At 47.1% G+C, this 24,229-nt stretch overlaps 1 protein-coding gene across 1 annotated transcript in view; it reads left to right on the forward strand.

Moving 5' to 3' along the window:
• Nucleotides 1–24,229, forward strand: part of LOC101342822 (Protein FAM169B) — a 90,601-nt gene that overhangs the window by 53,651 nt on the left and 12,721 nt on the right. The window contains exons 7-8 of the mRNA XM_023727810.1: nt 970–1,152; nt 4,458–4,589. Coding sequence (XP_023583578.1) covers nt 970–1,152; nt 4,458–4,589 — 315 coding nt within the window. The remainder of the gene's footprint in view (nt 1–969; nt 1,153–4,457; nt 4,590–24,229) is intronic.

Consider the following 24,229-nt stretch of genomic DNA (forward strand, 5'->3'; position numbering starts at 1 on the left):
CCTTGTGTCTTTGGTGTTCTTCATTCTCCTTTGCTCCAGGTAGGTTGGGACAAATTGATGCATAGAAGTTTAAGATTTTTAAACCACAGTTATATGCATCTTTGCAGTTCAGTCTGGCTTCTTAGAATCTGAATCATTTTTTGGTTTGGGAAATTACCCCCTTATGAATCTTGGCAGATACAAGAACACCTCTTCCTACAGGAGCTAAATATGATCCATATTGCTTTCCCTGGCCTCTGTTGCATCTGGGGCATGGGCACCTGTGCACTTTGGAAGTGAGCCAGGTGAGGCAGTAGGCTCCTTTTGCAGCTGATGTTCTGGTTAGGGTGATGACAAAGGTGATGGGCTGCAAGGTTAAGTTCCTGTTGCAGAAGTGGGCACTGTGCTGGTGTTGACACCGGCTGCAGTGAAGTTAGGCTCATGGTGGGGAAGTGGTGGGGTGCACCAATGTTTGATGGGGAGTAGGACCCGGTGCTGTGTCTCTTTGGGGTCAGTGCACTTTGCCATAATTAGACACAGTTAGCCCTTGTTAGAGTCCACACTAGTCCACACCCTCGAGATGCTGGGTTGGTCTCCCAGCCCACTCCTCCCCCACTCAGGTTTCACCTTTGCAGATAGATCTTTGATGTTGTCCAGACGCTCCCTGTGAACTGACTGCAGGAAAGAGAGGGACCTGAGGGGTCTGGGTGGGCAAGCAGCCTTCTGGGGTCCCCGGACCCTTTCCTGTACGTGCAGTAGTCTAGTGGCTGCCCGATAGCTGTGAATAGCATGTGTTTAAAAAAAAAAAAGATCCGTCAGCTGGAGGACTGGTGGTTTGGAAGGATCTGCTATTTCATCTCTGGCTGTGTAGCTTGTGAAGCACACCGTGGCTGATCCCAGGTACCCCTAGGATCCGGGTGGGAGGGTTCCGCGGGGCCATGGTGGGTGGGTAGCAGGCCCAGGGATATTGCATGTGTCTCCTCCCCGCAGGCAGCCTGTGTGGCGACGCCACCGCGGCGTGCTACGTGCTGCCGGTCTTCGATACAGTGTTTGTGCGGCGGCAGCACCGTCGCCAAGGTCTGGGGATGGCCCTGCTGCAGGACTTCTGTAAGACCTTCCGAGAAGACGAGGCCCTGGGAGTCAGTTGGCCCATTTCTCCTGCCATGTTCCAAGGTAAAAGCACGGTGTCGGCGCGTGTGGGTGACGGTGACGGATGACATGTGCGCTCCGGCGGTTCTGGGAGGGTCTGGTGGTGCAGTGGAGCTCGGGGGCCCAGCACCGTGACGTGCAGGCGAGTTTTCTTCCTCTTGAAAAATCTCTTCTTGCTTCAGCCCAAACCAAGACTTTATGTTTGATTACAAGAGGTGAACCTTTCCCAACCTGGGAAATAATTGGATTTGGAAATAATAAAAAGCAAATAAACAGTGTCAGAGAGAAGCAGAAATCAGGAGAACTGCTGCTGCTGGGGCCCTGGACGCTGGGATCTTTCAATGAAAGCTCCTGTTCATACTTCAGCCTTTGGACTGGGAGCTGCCAAGAGCCTGTAGCTGGATGGAAGGCAGGAGCGACAGAGAGGGCGCGCCTGAGCACCTGTGAGCCGCTTACTGTACAAGAGAGCTCCTCCATCCTCCTTGCTCTCCCTGCCCAGGCCAGAAGTTTCAAGTCCTGGAGGAGAAAGTCTTGACACGTATTTCCCAGAGGAAGATTAGAATGCTCTCTTGTTAAATATCACAAGGCTGGCAGATTCTTGAGATCATCGCTCTGGAACTCCTTACCCTCTGTCTTAGGGTACTCCTGAGAAACAGACCCAATAAATAACGTGTGTGTGTAATGTACATATTATGTGTGTATGTAATATATATAATGTGTATATACAATATATACATGTGTGTACATTATATATATGCATGGGTATGTAATATATATGTGTGTGTATGTAATATGTGTGTGTGCATGTAATATATATATATAACGTGTATGTAATATATATGTGTGAGTGTATGTAATATATACATACGTGTGCGTGTGTGAGGAGTCCTGGTGGTGCAGTGGTTAAGAGCTCAGCTGTTAACCAAAAGCTTGGCAGTTCCAATCCACCAGTCACTCCTTCGATACCCTATGGGGCAGTTCTGCTCTGTCCTATAGGGTTGCTATGAGTTGGAATCAAGTCCATGGCAATGGGTTTGGTTTGGTTTTGATATGTAATATCTATATATTATGTGTGTGTATGTAATGTATATAGATGTGTATGTAATATATATGTGTATGTAATCTATAATTATGTGTGTATGTAATATATATATTTTATATATATATATATATATATAAAGAGAGAAAGAAAGAGATAGATACTGATTTTATGGATTGGCTCATGTGATTGTGGGGGCGGGCAAGTCCAGAATCCTTAGGTCAGGTGACAGGTTGGAAACCCTGGCAGTCTTGAGTCTGAAATTGGTAGAGCAGGTCATGGGCCAGAAATTCACGCAGGATGTCTATGACACAGTCTTGAGGCAGAATCCTCCCTTGGGAAACCTCAGTTTTTGCTCTTAAGGCCTTCAGCTGATTGGATGAGGCCCCCCTACATTATGGAGAATAACCTACTTTACTTAAAGGCACTGATTTTAAATACCTTCACAGCAAAATCTAGACTAGAGTTTGACCAAACAGCTGGTCACCACAGCCAGGCCAAGTTGTCACATAAATTTAACCATTATACTTCCATGAAACATACCCACCTCATGTGGGGTCCGGCCTCGTTTCCTTTAGTACAGAGGTTTTGGGACCCTTAGTTATGAGTCTCCAGTGTCCTTGTGGTATGGGGGGAGTAACAGAAAGGGGAGAGAGGTTAGGAAGGCAAAGAAACTTCTGCTGCTCTGAAGTCATGAAGAAAAGTGGGTGAAAACATATTTTCCCTCACGTGGATTTAGTCATTTCTGTGTCTTTCCAAACTCCATTACTCAATGCCCAAATGCCTAGAATTACTGTGAAGACCACTGGGCTGGGCTCCCTATACTGGGCAGCTTCCTGGGGATGTTGGGGTCCCAGGCCCGGGGTGGTTGCTGCTCTGTCCACACCCTCTTCCGGCCAGTCCCTTCTCCTCCTCACTTCACTTCTGAGACCCTCATCGGAGTGAGCGGGGCCCCAGTGCTGTACCTCAGCTTTTCAGGTTCTGTGGTTGCGGGGGTTTCCCCAGCGGGGATGGGAGCTGCCCCTGGCTGGTGCTGCATGTGAAGACCCTTTGGAGGGGTCCTGGGGATCCTGGCCACCCCATCTCTGAGGGGGCTGATGCTAAATCACATTGCTCCTCTCTGGGGTGTCAGAGGCCCAAGTGAGGGTCCTGGGGCTTTGAGCTTTTGCGTCAGCAGCCCCTGATGGTGCCTGGGTGTGGATGGTGAACAAGCAGAGGATAGGGACAAGGCAGGCGTGCCCAGGCGTGTCCGACTCCAAGCTGCATTGGCAGGTTGGCATTTATTGAGCACAGCCCTTCCCCTCCTCCCGGCAGAGAGGCTCCTGCTGGGCCCCACACTGTACCACTCTCTTTCAACCACACCCCCTCACCACAGGGCAGGAATCCATGGGCCCAAGAACAAATGCTCACACAGGGCATAGCTGCTCCCACTAAACCAGGCTCAGGGTGCCCAGGACCCAGGATTCCTCCGGTAGCTGCTCTCCTGGGGTGGACCACGCCCCATGTGCACACTCCCAGACCCAGGCTGGGCTTTTGCTGGGTGTGGGGGGAGTGAGCAGTGTCCACATTTGTGTGCAGAGGGCCGTTTGAGGTTTGGGGAAGAGCTGGGGGTGGCAGGGGACTGGGGGTGTGCCTCGGGCTGGGGGCCAGCTCTCTTCCTCCTGCCACATTCTGGTGCCAAACCCCCAGGAATCCAAGCATTCTAAATCTGCAACTGGTGTGCCTGTTGTTAGGAAGTTCTATTTGTCAGGATAGGCGAGCAGAGCATGTGATGGCTCACCCTCTGCTGGTTTGGTTGATACCTTTTCAATGCTTGGACTTGTGCTTGGTGGGCTTCCAGCTGCACTCCAGGTCCTGAAAATGTTAGGAGAGGCCTGGTGGTGGCCCAGGGACCAGAGCAGGGTGCAGCTGCAGGGAAGCGGCCTGGTCAGCAGGATCCGTGGCACTGTTGTATGGAAGCACTTGCCCTGTGATGTGGCGGAAGCAGTCTGCAGCACTGGAGGCTCTGGTGTGAAGGGTCCCTAGAAGAGGAGCTGGAGAGGAGGGGAGGGACGGTGGACGAGGCAGGAGGTGATGGTGGCAGGGAGGACAACGTGCTCACAGTAGTGGGGAACAGGGTGGTGTGAGCGTGGCATGGGTTGGAGCTGGGAGCTGGGCAGTGTAGGGTTCAGCCAGGGGGTGCTACAGAAAGAACCCAAGTGGGCTAGTGTTAGGACAGAAAGGAGCGGTGGCCTCGCGTGACCTGGGCCATGCGTGGTCTCTCTGACTCACAGATGCACCCTGTTCTCAGTCTGTAGGAAGTTCCTGCTGACCTGTCCGGAGGAGCGGGGGCGCCTGTGGGAGGTGGAGCCCCCGGGAGCCTGGGGCCAGCGAGTCAACATCTGGCTCAAGATTCAGCTTCAGCAGTGCCAACTTCCAGAACGTGAGTAGGAGGGAAAAAGTACACTTCGGTCTAGTTCTTCCTAGTTCTTCATGGTGTAAACTGTTAACATGCTTGGCTGCTGACTGAAAGGTTGGAGGCTCAAGTCTATCTAGAGGCACCTTGGAAGAAAGGCCTGGCATTCTACTTCTGAAAAAGCAGTGACTGAAAACCCTGCGGAGCACAGTTCTACTCTGACACACACAGGGGTGCCATGAGTTAGAGCCACCTCCAAGGCAACTGGTGTTGCTGCCAGAACAGAGGAGGGAGTGTGATCTGGGCACGGGGCTGTTCTCCAGCTCCCTCCTGAAGGAACCACGCCTGCTATGCTTGTAAAGATCTCCCCCAGTTTAGCAACTGGAAACCCTGGTGGCGTAGTGGTTAAGTGCTAAGAAAAAGGTCGGCAGTTCGAATCCACCAGGTGCACCCTGGAAACTCTATGGGGTAGTTCTACTCTGTCCTGTAGGATCGCTATGAGTTGGAATCGACTCAGTGGCAATCGGTAACGGGTAATTTAACAATTAGAAGCCCTTTGAGGATAAGGCATTCCTTTTACAATTAGAACAGATCCTTGAAACACATAAGAACATTAATTTCTTCTGTCACCTGAAGATCTGCTGAAAACATTACTTTCAAGAGGTAAAATATATATATATAAAATACATAAAAATTCAGAAGACACCATAGGTTTAACGTGACAACCAGGGAGAGGACACACGCGTTGCAGTGGCAGTGGAGGGGCACCCTCGGCATCTCGCGGCTTTGTCCTTCACGGCAGCGTCGTATGATGCTGTGTGGGTATGTCACTGTTATTAGGCAGCCCCTGTTGATAGGCATCATGCTTCATAAATGTTTGGTGGGCCCAGACAGTGCCTCGGTGAGCTTGTCAGTGGGGTCTTGATTTTTGCTGAGGGAGGAGATAAGGGCCTCAGTGTGTCCCAAGGGAGGCAGGGGCGGGAAGTCCTTCAAACAGCCGGAGGGAGTGCAGGGCATGAGACACACTTGTCTCTGGGATTTCAGGCTGCCTTTTGACTGTGTTCTTTCCCTCATCTTTCCATCATTGCATGATGCCATCCTTTCTCAGAGCTCAGAGTTACAGATGGGGTGGACCTCAGGCTGGGCAGTGGCTCAGAGTTATAAATGGGGTGGGGGCCAGGCTGGGCAGGGGCTTGAAGTTATAGATGCAGTGGGGGCCGGGCTGGGCAGAGGCTCGGAATTATAGACCAGGGTGGGGCCAGGCTGGGCAGGGGCTCGGAGTTATAGATGGGATGGGGGCCGGACTGGGCAGGGGCTCGGAGTTATAGATGGGGCGGGGGCCGGGCTGGGCAGGGGCTCGGAGTTACAGACGGGATGGGAGCTGGGCTGGGCAGGGCCTCGGAGTTACAGGTGGGATGGGGGCCAGACTGGGCAGGGGCTCGGAGTTATAGACCGGGGTGGGGGCTGGGCTGGGCAGGGGCTCGGAGTTATAGACAGAGGCCGGGACCGGGCTGGGTGGGGCCTTGGAGTTACATATGGGATGGGGACCGGGCTGGGCAGGGCCTTGGAGTTACAGACGGTGTGGGGGCCGGGCTGGGCGGGGGCTCTGAGTGACAGACCGAGTTGCCAGGCCTGGCCTGGAGGGGCTTCCAGGCTGCAGGACCTGCATGTCGGTGGGAGACATGGAAGTTCACAGTTTAAGTGAACTGTCACAGGTCAGAGCGCGGGCTCCTTTCCCCTCCTGGACGCAGAGCTCCCATCAGAGTGGAGTGCCATTTCTGCGGCTGCAGGGAGCTCATTTGGGGCTGATGGGCCGCCGAGGTGCTGGGTTTTCTGTCCATGTGGGCAGTGGATTTACCTTCAGGTGATGACAGGAAGAGTGCCTTAGAGCTTATGGATGATATAGTTAGAAGTTTTACCTCTGTGGTGCCTTTCAGCTGGGAGGGCTTGATGGATCTTTACAGCTATTAATGGGGTGACCAGGTACCCAGGAAGGGGACTGCGGTGAGGCTGTGACTGGAACCTTAATGAGGCTGTTAAATGACTTGCCCTGTGGTATCTCGAGCTGGAAGTAAGGGAAGCGGTCTGGGTGGCTGCACGGGGCTGACTGCAGACCAGCGGCGTGGGGTGGGTTAGGGACGCTTCACAAACATCCACACCCGCACCCTGTCTCCACGCCTGGACATCGCGGTTCCCTGGCTGAGAGTGGGAAAAGAAAATAGACTGCCTGTCAGGATGTGAAATGGCACAGGCTGGAGGGGGTGAGCAGAGCGAGGGCGTTCCACATAATTGGGGAGATGGTTTTCCTCAGGGGAGAATTCCACTGGGGGTTATTTCAAGAGCTAGGAGTTGGTGTGGTCTGGTCGGAAGAAACCGAGCTGGAAATCAGACACCAGACCTGTCACTTTGACTTGCTCTGAGAGTCTCCACCTCTCACTTTAAAACTGCAAAATGAGGGGACATTCACAGAGAATGTTCCAGAAGCATGCTTGAGTCCTTTGAAGGAAGAAGTGGCATTCTCATAATTAGGATATAATTAGATTACTAAAACCCTCTAATTAAAAAAAAAAAAATGAAGTTCTAGTCTTTTCCCTGCCTTTATACATCAGGTCTGGTTCCAGCTTCAGCAACACCTACTGTCGCCCCCAGGGCCTGCAGTCAGGATTTTAATTCACTCAGGAAGGTTTTCAGCCAGCCACCTTCATCTTGTAAGGACTGTGTCAGTTAATGCTGAAATTTTAGGTTTTTCTGCACGTTCAGCAGCGGGGGCTGCGACTGCAAACACAGACCAGCCCCAGTGCTCTGCAATTTCTTAGTTTCTTATCTGTTTCTCCATGGAAATCAGCAAGTTTTAGCCAATTAGAACTTCCCAAAGGTCACCAAACAATGCAGATTCTTGAACTTTCTCTCCCCTGGAAATCTCACTGTTGTTGTTCTTAGGTGTCATGGAACTGGCCCCTGACTCATGGGGATCCCATGCACAACAGGATCAGACTGTTATGATCCATAGGGTTTTCATTGTCTGATTTTTGGAAGTAGATTGCCAGGCCTTTCTTCCTAGTCTGTCTTAGTCTGAAAGCACCATTGAAACCTATTCAGCATCATAGCAACATGCAAGCCTCCACTGACAGGTAGGTGGTGGCTGCACGTGAGGTGCATTGGCCAGGAATCGAGCCTGAATTTCCTGCATGGAAGGTGAGAATTCTGAGCCACCACTGCCCTCACTAGGCTACTTAATTTAATTTTCGTCTTTAATTAGGCAGTTATTCTTAGAGTTGCTGTCTTGAATTGTTCTGTTTTTCAAGCACAGTCTCTGTCCCTTAATTTCTGACTGTTGTCTTGGAGGTTGCCTACGATCCCATGTGCTGCAGAAAAAGAACCGTAAACAAGCCCAGAGCAGCAGATCACTTTTCACAGTCTAAGCTCAGGCTGTTAAGGCCTGGGCATTTTACAGCCTTTCAAAGGGAAACTAGCCTGCTTTCCTTTCAAATGTTTTAAAAACTTACTCTTAAGGCAGCATCATTTATGGACCAGATCTTTTAGAGTTGGCCTGATCCTGGCTATTGATAACATCTGTGGCTTATAACGGCCCTGGAAATATTTACAAGGTTATTCAGGCCATTTGAGAGAAGGAGTTTGTGGGAAATTTCTTTTGCTCCTACACTCAGTTACACATGAAGCCTTTGAAACCTGACCGATGGACTCATAATTCCATCTGATGTGACTTCCCAGCCAGCGAGCACGTGCTCTCAGTTTCTTTACTGGGGAAATGAAATTGAATACACCAACAATGAAATGTTCTTTTACAAAAATGTCGATGGGCGCAGTAAATAACTGCACGCTACTTTAAAAAACCGATTTTTTCATTCTCATTCACATAGGTCATAGTTGGGATTTCTTTTTGGGTAGATTTTTAATAGATTTCATTGTCGTCCACAGAGAACACACTTATCCCGTTTTCATTTAATTTTTAAGACCAGATGGATTGTACATAAAGAGATGCGAAAAATTTGAGATGGAGAGGTGGGACCATTTTGGAAAAAGTCAGCTGCTTAGCCAAGAGCTGTTCTAACCTTGTTCCAGCTTGTTCTGGTGGGTGGCAGCAATAGCAATTTCACGGCGGTGTCCTATGTTGGGAAGTGCCCACAGCACACCACCGTACTGGATGTGTCTTTGGCAGAGCTTCGAACCAGTTTGAACTGGTTCAGCCATGGCCGACGAAGCAAAACTGGAACAGACCTGAATTTTTACAATGTGAGTGATCTGGAATGACAACTGGAACGGGAAAAATTACTGGTCAAAGCGCTGGAATGGCAGACTCAGAAGGGCATAGTGAGCCCTTTTAGGAGCCTAACGCATGAAATTGGATTATTGGCAGGACTGTGGAGAGTGGCACACATTCAAAGCGGCGCAGTGGGCTGCCATCTTTGAATGGGGTACTGTCATTTCAGACTCCGCTCAAAGTACGACAGGCAAGAGATTTGGTTGCTATGCAACGCGTATGCTGCCCTTGTTTTCTAAGAGGAGATTAAGTTTCTGGCAGGGCTTTGACCTGTAGTTTTTCCCATTCTGGTTCACCCAAATTTTAAAAATTCAGGCCTGTTCCGGTTTGACTTCCTCGGTCATGACTGAACGAGGAAGAACAGGTTGGCAGCCCTGGTTTTTTGGTCTAATGCTGCTCTTTGAAAGGTTGTGGGGCTCCCTCTAGTGGCCATTGTGGTCTACTGCAGCCCTGGATGGTAACTTGTGGGTGTTTACTAACTTTCCACCTACTTGCGTGGTTGATTCTCAAATACTTATACTTGTGCCTCCAAATTAGCTTGTTTACTTTTAAAACTGATTGAACCTTCACTGACTGGGAATAAACTATAAATAAGCCTTTGATAGTTTTAGCATGTGTTAGTCCATAACACATAAATATATAGTTTCACACATTAGGGAAGGTGGGAAAATTGATAATGGCTTATCTACTGCATTCAGTCACTCATTCATTCACTAACTGTTCATTCATTCATTCATCTGATAACATCCGCTGTGTGTGGTACTACTGTGGTGTTCACAGTGGTGAACAAGGCTGACCAAGTCTCTGAGCTTACTTATGAACTTACATTCTTGTGAAGAAAAGGACACGGGTGTCCACTGCTGTGTCATATAAAAATTCTATGTGTCAGTGAGAACTACCACATGCCGGTATTTGCGCTTATCATTTGATGTTGCCAAACCAAGGGTCTAGCTAATTTATATGATTTTTCAAATAAACTTTAAAATGGAAGTGAATTATACAGATAACATTTTTATTAAAATATTAATATTTTTAATTAAAAATAAAAAGTTACATTTGTATTTTCAGCTCAAACAGAAAACCATGCATATTTTTTCCTAGGAATCTGAACACCTCCCCCCACATGTGCACACATACTACCATGCACACACACGTACATACGTACACACGTGCGTGCACACACAAGTACACACACACCCATTTCCACTTGTATTCTGGGGGTGCGGTGGTCGGGGCACAGTAGGACAGGAAAGCCATCCCTTTCCAAGTGGTACTAACTTGGTAGGAGGGGGGAGGGAGGCCTCTGATGGAGTAAGAACACCAACCAGTGAGCAGAGACGACGACCTAGACCTAGAGCTGGAGACTGACCCCATTAAATGCCAGGATGATTAGACAAACAGATCAGAACCCCAGCTCAGAAAGGCCTGAACAGAAACGTGATGGTGTTGTGAATGTGGTAGCGCAGATCGAGAGGGCAGAGTTGGGTCTGGTGATAAACGCCCACGTGTTGTGAACCTTGTGATTTTCCCCTCTGTCTGGGCCACCCCTTTGCTAACCCTGCTCTCTCATTGGCGGAGGGCAGCACAGCCAGGCCACTCAGAGGACGGGAGCGGCGCTGGGCCGAGCTCTCAGGACGGCGCACCCAGACCATCTGGTGATGGAGAAGGCAACAAGGTGCGGTGATGAATTTGTCATTTCACGAGCTGCTTTTTTGTCTTAGTAATCATGTTGCCCTTATTCAGAGAAGTGAGGATTTAGATCTGCAGCTTTGTAAACAACCTGGCAAATTTGTGGGCCGCTGATTTATGCTCGTAATCTCAGTGCCGTCTGTCGGCGGCATGAGGAAAGGCCATTGTGATCAGGCTTTTCATGGCCCTCTTCCGTAAGCTAGACAAGCTCAGGCTAAGCCAAGACCAAACAGGACACATGGAGGTCAGCCCTCGTAACCTTGTATCCTTGAGGAAATATTGAAAAATCTGAATTTCAAATTCTGCAGTAGACCAGAGTCTTCCAAGCAGAACAAAAGCAAGACAAATTTGTCTTTCCTCCCCTCCCCTCCAGCCCACATTGCTAGAAAACGGAGGACGTCATTAGCTTGTCTTATAATCCAGAGTGGTCGTAGAGTGGGAGGATGGTTACTGAGTATTTCCTTGGGGTTTGTTGCTGCCCAGGAGTTTATAAGATTTTGATGTGGTCTGAATCTACAGAGGCTTCCCTCAAGCCAAGCCAGGCACTTCCCCACACATGGTAACTGTGGTAGCACCCCTTCTCTGGCACAGAGGGCCAGAATCCCAAAAGGGTCGATAATTATTTTAAACCCCAACACTTACAGTTGTATATCATGGGGAATACTGCTTGTTTTGTGAAGTACAGTGTTCTGGAATAAAAGATTCAACATCAGAGGCATAAAGGTACCAGTCAGTGCTGGCTGGCTTCAGAAAAGCTTGGTGTCTGAGGATTCCCTGGGTGGCACAAACATTTAACATGCTCAGCTGCTAACCAAAAGGTTGGAGGTTCAAATCCACCCAGAGGTGCTGCAGAAGAAAGCCCTGGAGATCCACTTCTGAAAAATCAGCCATTGAAAGCCCTATGTAGCACAGTTCTGCTCTGACACACATGGGGTTGCCATGAATCAGAGTTGACTCAACAGGAACTGATTTAACTCGGTGTCTGACCTTAGCCTGATCCATCTGGCAGAGGAGAACGTTCCTTTTCTTTGGTTCACAGTGGGAAGATGGAGTAACTCCTGCCAGACCCTCCTAGACTGCTGGACAGGGAGTTGTCGAACTTGCCCTCTTCCACTGACCACAAACTTTCCTCTTAAGCCCCAAAGGCTGTTAGAGGAAGCAGGAGGCGTCCAGTGTCCATTGTAACACAAAGCCCATGGGTGTGTGTCTAGGGGAATCTATGCATTCAAGGCTAATAGCACCGACGGTTAAAGTGGTGCTTCCTTGACTTGCTCTTTCTAGATCTCCCTGGGCTTGGCTGTCTTTCAGGTCCTTTAGCAAATATGTGCTGAGAGCTCCTTATGTACAGAGTGTGGTTTCCCCCAGCCTGTGGGGTGTGTGAACCTGGCTCACCCACTTTGAATCTCAGCTTGCTATGCAGGGACAGGCTGGGCATCGTGGGACCTGAATATTGAACCTGGACTGTGGGCTTCCTGTGACCACATGTAATTGGAATACTTTCTTGGCTCTTTTATGACTTCAGGGGAGGATCCTTGGAGAAGAACTGGAAAACAGGAAGAATGACCAAGATGGAGCGAAGGAAGAGGAGGCGGGGCCTGTGAGGCCCACGGAGGCCAGTCAGAAGCCCTGTCAGGCGGAGCTGTGGGGAAAGGAGGCCAAGAGGACAGCAGAGGATGCTGGGCCAGCAGGGGGACGGGGCGGGAGCTCGTGCCGCCCAGCTGTTAGGGGGCAGATCTGGGCCCTGTTGGGAGGCTTGTCCTGAGCTCCAGGGTGTCAGGTGGGCTTGGGGGCCACGTCTGTCACCCCCACTTTGTGACTGTGAGCCAGCCTCACATCATTGCTGTGCCTTCTCTGTAATCTATGAGGAGGCAGTGACCACACAGTCTCTGTCAACCTCACCTGCTTTTATGTGAGCTCAGTTAAGAGAACATCTGAGAAAGTGCTTCGTCAAGCACTAAGCCCTATACAGGTGCAAGCAATTATGCTCCGGAGCTAATTGTTGGCAGTTCCAACAGATTTCAGAAGATTGTTCATTAAACCTAATATGGTTTCTATTACTTAGGATAAATCCACGAAGACTGCACTGGGACTATGTGAACGTCTTTCTAAATATACCTCTTTCCTTTGTATAAGTAAGTGCAGAGAGAAGCGCTGTGCCCGTTTTGTTTGGCACCATAGAAGCCCTTTTCAGGGTGGCACAGGCCAACCCTGTGTAACTCTGAGAGCACAGGCACCAGAGAGGTGTCTGTGGAGACACTTCCCTAGACCAGGAAGCTCCGGTTAGCCTCAGATTCCAGTGGGAGCGTCCTGAGGGCCAGGGCTGGGTTGGGTGGAGCTCCACTGTATGCCTCATGCTCACATCCGACCTGGTATACAGGAGCCACACAGTGCAGGCTCCATGCTGGCTCTAGGATCTCAGCCATCACCTAATTTAGATGGGAAGTCACTGGATGAGAATTTGGGCTGGCGGCCCTTCTAGCATATTGCTGGCTGTGAGTGGAAAGGCTAGTGCTAATAAATGGAACTAAAAACCACAGCTTGCCTCAAGTGTGATGTCCAGCCTACCCCTTCTCAAATACCTACAGAGCCATGCTTGGTGCTGCCTCTGGGAGTGCAGAGCTGCAAAGACAAAGATCCTGTGCTCCAGCCCCACTGTTGACAGGCAAGGCTTAGCTTCCCCAGTGCTGAGGCAGAGCTCAGACTGCTTTGTGTAAGGAGCTGGAGTGTCCCCCACCTCCGAGCCAGTCTTGGTGCTTTCTCTGGAATTTGGCCCAGTATCACTGATGTTCATAAATATTCTTCCTAGAGAAAACTGTCAGATCTCTTGAGACAGATAACTCTCCCTTTCACTCCTCCTCCTCTCCTCTCCATGTATCTATCCATCCCCCATTTATCTCATCATTTATCCATCTCTCCATCCATCCATCCCCTATCTGTCCATTCATCCATCTGTCCATCTGTTCATCCATCCATCTCATCTCATCATTCATCTATCCCCTCACCCCTCCACATCCAACTATCCATCCATCTCATCATTCGTCTATCCCCTCACTCCTCCCCATCCATCCATCCATCCATCCATCCATTCATCTATCCACCCATCTTCCCATCTATTTATTTCCCCATCCATCCATCTATCCATCTATTCATCAATCATCCACCCATCTTCCTATCTATTTATTTCCCCATCTATCTGTTCTCATCCTTCCATCCATCTATCCATCCATCTCCCCATCCATCCCCACATCCATCCATCCATCCATCCATCCATCCATCCATTCCTCCATCCATCCCCCATCCATTCATCCACCCATCCATTCATCCACCCATCCATTCATCCACCCATCCACCCACCCAGCCACCCACCCATCCATCCATCCATCCATCCAGCCAGCCACCCACCCACCCATCCATCCATCCATCCATCCCCCCATCTATTTCCTCATCCACTCAGCCTGTTGTACAACAAACATTCATTGTGCTTGCTCACTCTGTGCTGGGCACTGGAGATATACAGATAAATAAGGTGTGGTTTCTGGCCTTAGGGAAACTGTTCTCTCTGGAGGGGCTTCTTCTGGAGTGTTCCACTGGAGTTTTTGTTTCTTTTCTATCCATTACAGAAAGGGAAAAGTCCAATTAAATAGAAATACAATTATAGGGCTCCGTATAAAGAAATTATGCATCCCCTCCTGTGCTCGTGGGTAGGCTGTGAAGGAGGCACACGGAGACTGAAGTCTGCAGCTGAGAGGGTGCTCTGAGTGTGATATCAGACGTAACTTTTAGCACATAACGTAGGTGTGCGCTGTGAACATTGTATTATTTGAGTTGAACGGTTGGTGCTTTGTCTTTACATGAAAATTAACTGATAGAAGTATTTCAGGTTTGACGAAATTAACGCTCAATAAAAGAATCCTCCCAAGGAGGAGAACCTGATGTGCTGGTGGAAGTTCAGTTAGGGCGTAAGAACCAACCACTCAGAGTCAGAAGGAAATACTCTGGAGTTCAGAGCAACCCCTCCTCCAGCATCATCATACCTGGTGTCGGGTCTGAGGCTGTGTGTTCAGAGCTCCCTTCCATGCAGTGTGGACTGGGAATGGGGGCCAATGTGTGTGTTCATGTGTCTGTATGTGTTGTTTTATTAAATCTGTTTTGTTTTTATTTAGCTCCTGTATATTCTTGCCTGTTTTATTTTTAATAACTCTATTGAGATAAAATTTACAAACCTTAAAACTCATCCATTTAAAGTATATAATTCAGTGGTTTTTAGAATGTTTGCAGAGTATCCAATCATCATCACAATCAGTACCCCAGAAGAAACTCTGTACCCATTAGCAGCCATTCCCTTCCCCTAGCTCCTGGCAACCACTAATTCACTTTCTGTCTCTATGGGTTTTCCTGTTCTGGACATGTCATATAAATGAAATCATGTAGTATGTGGTCTTTTGCATTCAGCTTTTTTCATTTAGCATAATGTTTTCAAAGGTTCATTCACACTGTAGCATGTATCAGGACTTCCTTTTTTATGACTGAATAATATTCCATTGTGTGGAACACACATTTTGTTTATTTGATGGCTACTTGGATTGATTCTAGTTTTTGGCTATTATTAATAATGCTGCTATGGACATTTGTGTACAAGTTTTTGTGAGGACCTGTGTTTTCATTTCTTTTGTACATATATCTAGAAGTGGAATTTCTGGGTTATGTGGTAACTCTATGCTTAATGCTTCGAGAAAATGCTAAATTATTTTACAAAGTGGATGTACCATTTTACATTCTCTCCAGCAATGTCTGAGGGTTCTAATTTCTCCCCATCCCAGGTAACATTTGTTATTGTCTTTCTTTTTGATTATAGCCATTCTAGTGGGTATGAACTGATACTTCATTGTGTATGTGTGTGCATGTTTTCAAATAATATTCTATTGTGTTTTTTCTGAAGGTTTATACATCAGTTTAGGTTCTGATTCAATAATTTCTACACAAATTGTTCAGTGACATTGGTTACATTCTTCCAAATTTGTGAACATTCTCAATATTTCTGTTTTGGTTCTTCTGTTTCCATTAATCTAGTTTCCCTGCCCCCTTACATTCTTCTCTTTGTTTTTTAAAGTCATTGTTGACCGGTTGGTCTCATATACATGATTTTTTAAAGAAGCACAATACTCACAGGTGATATTCTTTATTTCGTGAGCGAATCTGTTATTTAGCTACAAGGTGACCTCAGGGGTTGGTCTCAGTTCAAGGTTTGAAGAGTATTTCAGGGCCACAGTCACTATCTAGTTCTTCTGATCTCATGGTAGATGAGGCCATGGTTTGTGTAGACTACTAGTCCTGTAGATTAGTTTCTTCTTTGAGTCTTTGATTTCCTTCTTTCTCTTTTGTCCTGGACGAGTCTAGACCAAAAGTTGTATCTTAGATGGTTGCACTCAAGCTTTTAAGACCCCAGACACTACTCTCCAAATCAGGATGTAGAATATAAACTTTATGTAGTATCTTATGCCAGTTGACCGAGAAGTCCCACAAGACTATGGTCCTAATCCTTCAAACCCAGGAAACCAGCCCCGCGGGGTGTTCGGTTATGTCTAAGAAGTATCCGTAACTCTACCTGCTATGTGCTTTATTATATATGTGAGTTTAATTGTATTTTTGATTTGCATTTCCCTAATGATTAATGATGTTGAGCATCTTCTCATGTACTTATTGACCAATTGCATCTCTTCTTTAGATAAATGTCTATTTAAATTCTTTATTCATTTCTTAATTGGGTTATCTTTTTATTATTGAGCTGTAGGAGTTCTTTATATACTCTGGATACAAGTCCCTTATAAGATATTAAAAAAAAAAATCAGTTGCTGTCAAGTCACTTCCAACTCATGGCAACCCCATGTATTTCAGAGTATAACTGTGCTCTATCGGGTTTTCAAGGCTGTCATCTTTTGGAAGCAGATCTCCAGGCCTTTCTTCTGAGGCACCTCTGGGTGGGTTTGAATTGCTAACCTTCCAGTTAATTAGCAGCCGAGTGCTTAACCTTTTGCATCACTCAAGGATTATTTGCAAATATTTTCTCCCATTCTGTTTTTTTTAAAATAGATTTTATTGTACTTTAGGTGAAAGTTTACAGCACAAATTAGATTCTCATTCAAAATTTATACACAAATTGTTTTGTGACATTGGTTGCAATCCCCGCAATGTGTCACCACACTCCCCCTTTCTACTCCGGGTTCCCCGTGTCCATTTGTCCAGTTTTGCTGTCCATTCCTGCCTCCTTGTCTTTGCTTTTGGGCAGGTAGTGCCCATTTGGTTTCATCTACTTGATTGAGCTAAGAAGCATGTTCCCCATGTGTGTTATTGTTTGTCTAATCTTTGGCTGAAAGGTGGACTTCGGGAGTGGGTTCAATTCTGAGTTAGCAGAGTGTCCAGGGGCCAAATTCTCAGGGGTTCCCCCAGTCTCTGTCAGACCAATACCTCTGGTCTATTTTTTGGAATTTGAATTTTGTTCTACATTTTTCTCCTGTTCTGTCTAGGACCCTCTATTGTGATCCCTGTCAGAGCGGTTGTTGGTGGTAGCCAGGCACCATCTAATTCTTCTGGGCTCAGGCTGGTGGAGGCTGTGGTTCATGTGGTCTGTTAGTCCTTTGGAATGATATTTTCCTTGTGTCTTTCGTTTTCTTCATTCTCCTTTGCTCCGGACAGGAAGGGACCAATAGGTGTATCTTAGATGGCTACTCGCAAGCTTTTAAGACCCTAGACGCTAGTCACCAAAGTAGGATATAGAACATTTTCTTCATGAACTGTGTTATGCCAATTGACTTAGATGTCCCCCAAGACCATAGTCCTCAGCCCTCAGCCCCAGTAAGGTGTTTGGAGGTGTCGAGGAAGCTTCTATGACTTTGCCTTGATCAAGTTGTGCTGACTTCCCCTATATTCTGTTTTCACTTTCTCGATGGTGTCATTTGAAGCACAAATTTAAAAAAACTTTGATGATGTCCAATTTATCTGTATTTCCTTTGGTTTCTTGTGCTTTTCGTGTTGTAGTAATGGATGTGTTTTAGAAATACATGTCCTTTCATTCCTGTCTAAAGTGAATGATTGGGGAGAGAATTATTTGACTCTAAAGTAAATATAGAAAAATGTGTGTAAAGGAGTTATTACTTAAAAGAAGAAGCCTGTCCCTTGATCCCAAGCTCTTTGCAGGCAGCGACCACAGCCCATGCCCTGTAGGAGGCGGGTGGCCCTGAGGGCTGCTCTGTCTCACGCTGATGAATGGGCTGAGGTGGGGTAGAGGGCATTCCCCACTATGCACGGGCCCACGAACAGATTTCCTTTCAGGGAGTGGGGTTTTAGGTTATGTCAGCATTAAGCACTTTGTTCCATGAAGTCTTTGGGGGCAGTCCTGTTAGTTTGTCTACCATGATGGCTTACGTGTTGCTTTCATGCTGGAAGCTATGCCATCAGTGTTTCAAATACCAGCAGGGTCACCCATGGTGGACAGGTTTCAGTGGAGTTTTTAGACTAAGACAGACTAGGAAGAAAGGCCTGGTGATCTGCTTCTAAAAATTAGCCAATAAAAACCTTATGGATCACAAAAGAATATTGTATGATACAGTGCTAAGAAGATGAGCCCTCTAGGCTGAAAGGCACTCAAAATACACAGTGGTCACAACAATGGACTTGAACATTCCAGCTATTGTGAAGATGGTGCAGGACCCGGCAACATTTCATTCTGTTGTAGGTGGGGTCGCCATCAGTCAGAGCCATCTTGAGGGCAGCTGAAAACAAAACCCTGTAGGATGCTGAAGGAATGAATCCAGCTGGTTGGCTACTGGCAGTTACCTCAGGGAGTCAGTTTAAAAAATTAAGTTGCAGGAAGCAATATAAAATCTTTGAATTTGATTTAGTTCTCTTTGTAGGAAGAGAATGGTCAGCATCTGTAAATTTTAAAGTTAGGCATCTAAATTTCCATCTTAGGAAGCCATGAAATCCCTTGACCCTGTCTTATGATTCTCTATAAAAACAGAATCAGTAATAAATATATATATACCTACTCCTCACTTATCACCTTGTTAGTTGACATTTTGCATTTACGACAGTAGTAAAAATCTACTATCTGACTATTTTGCACATTAATGACGTACGTCTGGCAGTAATGAACGCTGAGGTGTGAGGCGAGAGTAACGCTGACTTATGGTTATGTGTCAACTTAGCTGGGCCATGATTTTCAGTGGTTCAGTGTAATGATGTAATTTGGCAGTTATGTAATAATGTAATTTGGCAGTTATGTAATGATATAATTTCGCAGTTGTGTAATGATATAGTCATCCTCCGTTTTGTGATCTGATGTGATCATCCTCCATTTTTGCATAACACTGATTTTCACCTAATGACCTGGTCTTTGGGACCTAATCATGTTGATAATTGAGAGCCCTGGTGGTACAGTGGTTAAGAGCCTGGCTGCTAAACAAAAGGCCAGCAGTTCTAATCCACCAGCTGCTCCTTGGAAACCCTATGGGGCAGTTGTACTCTGTCCTGTAGGGTCACTATGAGTCAGAATTGACTTGACAGCAATGGGTTTTGGTTTATACATACACACACACACACACACAAACATATACATTTATGTAAAAACCAAACCCATTGCTGTTGAGTCTATTTTGACTCATGGCAACCCCAGGTGTTACAGAGTAGAACTGCTGTGTAAGTTTTCTTGACTGTAATCTTTACAGAAGCAGATTGCCAGGCATTGTTTCCATGGTGCTGCTGGGTGGTTTCAAACCGCCAACCTTTAGGTTAGTAGTTGATTGTAAACCACTTGGATCACTGAGGGATCTTATATTTATCTATCTATGGTATATAAGGAGACCTAGTGGCACAGTGGTTAAGTGCTCGGCTGCCAGCTGAAAGGTCAGAGGTTTGAACCCACCAGCCTCTCCGTGGGAGAAAGATGTGGCATTCTGCTTCTGTAAAGTTTTACAGCCTTGGAAACCATATGGGGCAGTTCTACTGTGTCCTACAGGGTTGCTATGAGTCGGAATTGACTCGATGGTGACAGGTTTGGTTGGTTTGATCTAATCACATGCAACAACTTCATAACAGCATCTAGACTAGTGTTTGACCAAACAACCAGGCACTGTAGCCTAGCCACACTGACACATAAAATTCACTATCACAGCTCTTTCTTTCCTCCTGCCGTGGCCTTCATTTCATACAGGGCAGCAGCTATCCCTGTGAAGAAGCAAGAGATAGGAGCTGGATACTCTGCTGAGCTCAAACCACAGTAACGCTCTCACTGGGTATCTGCACCCCAGGGTCCAAGCGAACCAGGAGCTGGGCTTTCTGGCTCTAGGAATGCTCATGTCATTTTCAGCGGCAAGTCAGAAATAATCATCGGAAAGGGTGATTTCTTTTTCTCTCAGAAAAACCCTATAAATGATGACAGCAGCTGAGATGCCTCTGTGGAGGTGTATTTATGCCCAGTGACTCTGCTTAGTGGAACTGGCTTATTGTTTTAAACCCTCTTTCCCACCAAACAAAAGTCACCTTCAGACTTTCTAGAAGGCAAACTCTTCTCATGGATTCTTGACACCATAAAGATGTTGCAGAGCTTGGTGGGCTTGTGTGGTCTTGATTGCACACAACTGACGGTGCACATTTCCTGACTGCTGGCTGATGGAAGCTGTGAGGGACAGATGCTGGGCAGATGACTCCTTTGGTCTTTGGGCTCTGGGATTCCATTCACATTCCATAGGACTGGGAGGGTGTCTCCTCAATGTGGACTGAGGTAGAAGCTTCGCAGTGTAGTGGAGGCACAAGAACATGCTTGGTTTACTAATCTTCTCTCTCAGCACTGGATTCATGATTTTGATGCTTCCCATTGGGGGAGTGATGGTGTTTGCTGGGCTCAGTGTGAACAACAGAAGCAGGGAAAGTACACGTGAGCTAATACATGTAATAACCTATTGGTGTCGTTGGTTGTTGTCCAGTTAGCTCTGACTCATGGTGACCCCGTGCACGACAGAATGAAAAGTTGCCTCATCCTGTGCCATCATCATGATCCTTGGTACGTTCAAGTCTGTTGCTATGGCCACTGTATACTTCGAGTGCCTTCCAACCTAGGGGGCTCATCTTCTAGCACTATATCAGACAATATTCTGTTGTGATCCATAACGTCTTCATTGGCTAATTTTTGGAAGTTGATCATCCGGCCTTTCTTCCTAGTCTGTCTTAGTCTGGAAGCTCTGTTGAAACCTGTCCACCATGGATGACCCTGCTGGTATTTGAAATAATGATAGCATACCTGTGATGTGGTAGCTTGCATCAGAGCAACATGCAAGCCACCACAGTATGACAAGCTGACAGACAGGTGGTGGAATAACCAATTACATGTATTTGTAGAGGAACTATGAAAATCAGTATAAATTATATTCACATAAGATAATAAATACCTAAGGAATACAACTTAAATATAACAAGGTTCAGCCACGTAGTAACATGTATCAGTACTTCATTCCTTTTTATTGTTACATAATATTTCATTGTATGGAAAACCATATTTTGCTTATTCATTCACTCGTTGATGGATACTTGGATTAATTCTAGTTTTTGGCTATTTGGTAGAAGTTGCATACTTTTCTGGTTAAATAGTGTTATCAGCATAGCTTAGTGACACCTTCGTTTTTCTTTACACTGGTTATTACTGCACTCGTGACCTCTCACGAAAAGGTGCATGAGCCGGAAAGAATTGAAAACAAGTATTCAAACTTGAATGTTCACAGCAGCACTATTTACAACAGTCAAAAGGTAGAAACAACCCAGATGTTCATCAATAGATGAATGGATGAGCAAAATATGGTATATGCATACGATGGAATATTATTCAGATGTAAGGAGAAATGAAGTAAGTTCTGATACATGCCACATCACGGATGGGCCTTGAAACCATTGCGCTGAGTGGAAGAAGCCAGACGCAAAAGACCACATACTGTATGATTCCATTTATATAAAATGTCCGGAATAGGCAAATGTATGGAGATAGGAAGTAGATTAATGGTGACCAGGGGGTGGGGGAGGGGAGCATGGGGAGTGGCCACTAATGAGTATGGGGTTTCTTTTGGGGGTGATAAAAATGGGTTGGAAGTAGATAGGGGTGGTGGTTGTACAACATCGTGAATTACTAAATGTCACTGAATTGTTCACTTTAAAATGATATGTGAGTTTTACCTAAAAAAAAAAGCCTGTGAGATTGTTTGGGGATGGGGTGGGGATAGGTAGATGTGTAATTAGGAAGAGATATCTAATAGTATAATGGCTATATTTTGAAATGAAGAAAATAAATTTCCATAAAATTCTCAGTTTGAGAGACGTACTTTTATTGCTCCCCTCTGGCGCCTGTGGGCACTGAGATTGGGTGACTGTGGAGGCCTTTAGAGAGCTAGCAGGCAGAGCCCCAACCTTTCCGGCCCCCTCCCGTCTACCTGAGCTGCTGCTGGCCACGGGGCCAGGCTCCAAGCTGGGCCTAGGGCTTCCAGTGTCAGGAACCCACACTCAGGAGTGTGGCCTCGCCTCTGACCCTGCTCACCTTGTCAGCGATTTCTGGCCATTCCCTAAAATGATTTTATGCTTCTCCTTTCCTGGATGTTTCAGACCCTATCTGAGCTGAAGAAAACAGATATCAACAGTGTGTGATTTCAGCAATGATTTTTGCTGTGGACCAAAGCCTGGGCTGGAGAGTGATCCAGAGATCCTGCAGCTTAGGTGTTGGAGCCTCAGCTTGGCATGGGGAGGCAGACCTGACTCAGGGAGTTGCATTCCTGCCCCTGAAAAGCCGACCCTTTGGTAGCAGAATTCTCTTTGCCCATTCCCAGCCCTGTCCTCCAGGCAGTCCTGTGTAGATGGTGGTGTTCAGAGTCCCTCAGCTCTTGGTGACCAGTCAGGAAGCCTGCAGAGAGGGCTCCCTTCCATGGTCCCTCCTTTGGGGCCAGTTTGGCAGGGGACACACAGTGTTTTGAGTCCAAAGAACTGGTCCAGTGTTTTTGACAGCTCATGTTGGGTAAGTTACTTGTGTAGGCTTTAGCTATAAAGCCAGCGTCACAGTCTCCTAGGGGAGTTCGGTGGATAGTGAGTCAACTCTGACTCATGGCGACCCAAAGTGTGTCAGAGTACAACTGTGATCCATATGGTTTTCAATGGCTGATTTTTCAGAAGTAGATCACCAGGCCTTTCCTCTGAGTGCCTCTGAGTGGTCCCTAACCTTCAACCTTTTGGTTAGCAGCCAAGTGATTGAGCATGTTATCCACTTGCACCACCTGGGACTCCAGTGCCAAGGATAGCACTCAATCTAGCACAGAGCTACCTGTAGCAGTGTTACTGTACTTCATTTAGACTTGGCATATTCACACTCAGGCGTGCAAAATTAGAACTCTATTTCCTACAAGTGAGCTTTGTGTTGAGCGCTCTTTCTGGCTGATGGCACACAACGTTGTCTAGTCGATTCTGGATGTCTTCCAATGTAACCTCACTCCACACAGGATTTTTCCTTGGTGCCTCTTTCTTCCTGGGGTCAAGTCTCAGCTCTGGGCTTGCCCACGTGGTGGCCTTGGTGAAGAGGTGGCTTCTGTCTTGCCCACAGCTATCATGACCATTGCCCTGTTGCGGTCCCTAGTCTTAGGCACCAGTCACTGAGCCGCCCACGATCCCCACTGGCCTCCTGTTTGCAGCCATGCTGGCCTCTGCTGATGCTATCCTGGCCCCAGCCAGGAGATGGCGCTGGGGCCTGCAGTTCCCTCTCAGCTTCCTCGCTGCTCCTGGCCACACGGGAAATCACATGTCTGTTCCTGCTGGGGACAGAGGGCTTTGCTGTGTGGCTGGTCTGCCCCACCCCCCACCCCACGGCCCTCCGCTGTGCTCCGGGACTTGGCTGCTCTTTGGAGCCTTTCATTCTCCTTAAACTCAAGGTGGGGCACCCCTCCCTTCTGCTCTGGAGTCCCCAAGTCTATGTTGTTCAGTGCCATCGAGTCGGTTCCGACTCATAGTGATCCTACGTGAATGAAACACTGCCCTGGTCCTGCACCATCCTCACAATCATTGCCGTCTTTGAGCCCATTGTTGCAGCCACTGTGTCAGTCCATCTCGTTGAGGGGCTTCCTCTTTTTCGCTCACCCTCTACTTTACCAAGCATGATGTCCTTCTCTGGGGACTGATCCCTCCTGATAACATGTCCGAAGTATGTAAGATGTAGTCTCACCATCCTTGCTCCTAAGGAGCATTCTGGTTGTAGTTCTTCCAAGACAGATTTGTTCCTTCTTCTGGCATTCCATGGTATATTCAATATTCTTCGCCAACACCACAATTCAGAGGCGTCAGTTCTTCTTCAATCTTGCTTATTCATCATCCAGCTTTGACGTGAATATGAAGGTATTGAAAATACCATGGCTTGGGTCAGGCGCACCTTAGACTTCAAGGTGACATCTTTGCTTTTCAACACTTTGAAGAGGTCTGTTGCAGCAGATTTGTCCAATGCAATGTGTCTTTTGATTTCCCAGCTGCTGCTTTCATGGGTGTTGAATGTGGATCCAAGTAGAATGAAATCCTTGACAACTTCAATATTTCTCCATTTATCATGATTTTGCTTATTGGTCCAGTTGTGAGGATTTTTGTTTTCTTTATGTTGAGGTGTAATCCATACTGAAGGCTGTGGTCT

This window comes from Trichechus manatus, unplaced genomic scaffold, assembly GCF_000243295.1.
Source record: "Trichechus manatus latirostris isolate Lorelei unplaced genomic scaffold, TriManLat1.0 scaffold00019, whole genome shotgun sequence".
In the NCBI taxonomy this organism is placed as follows: Eukaryota; Metazoa; Chordata; class Mammalia; order Sirenia; family Trichechidae; genus Trichechus; species Trichechus manatus.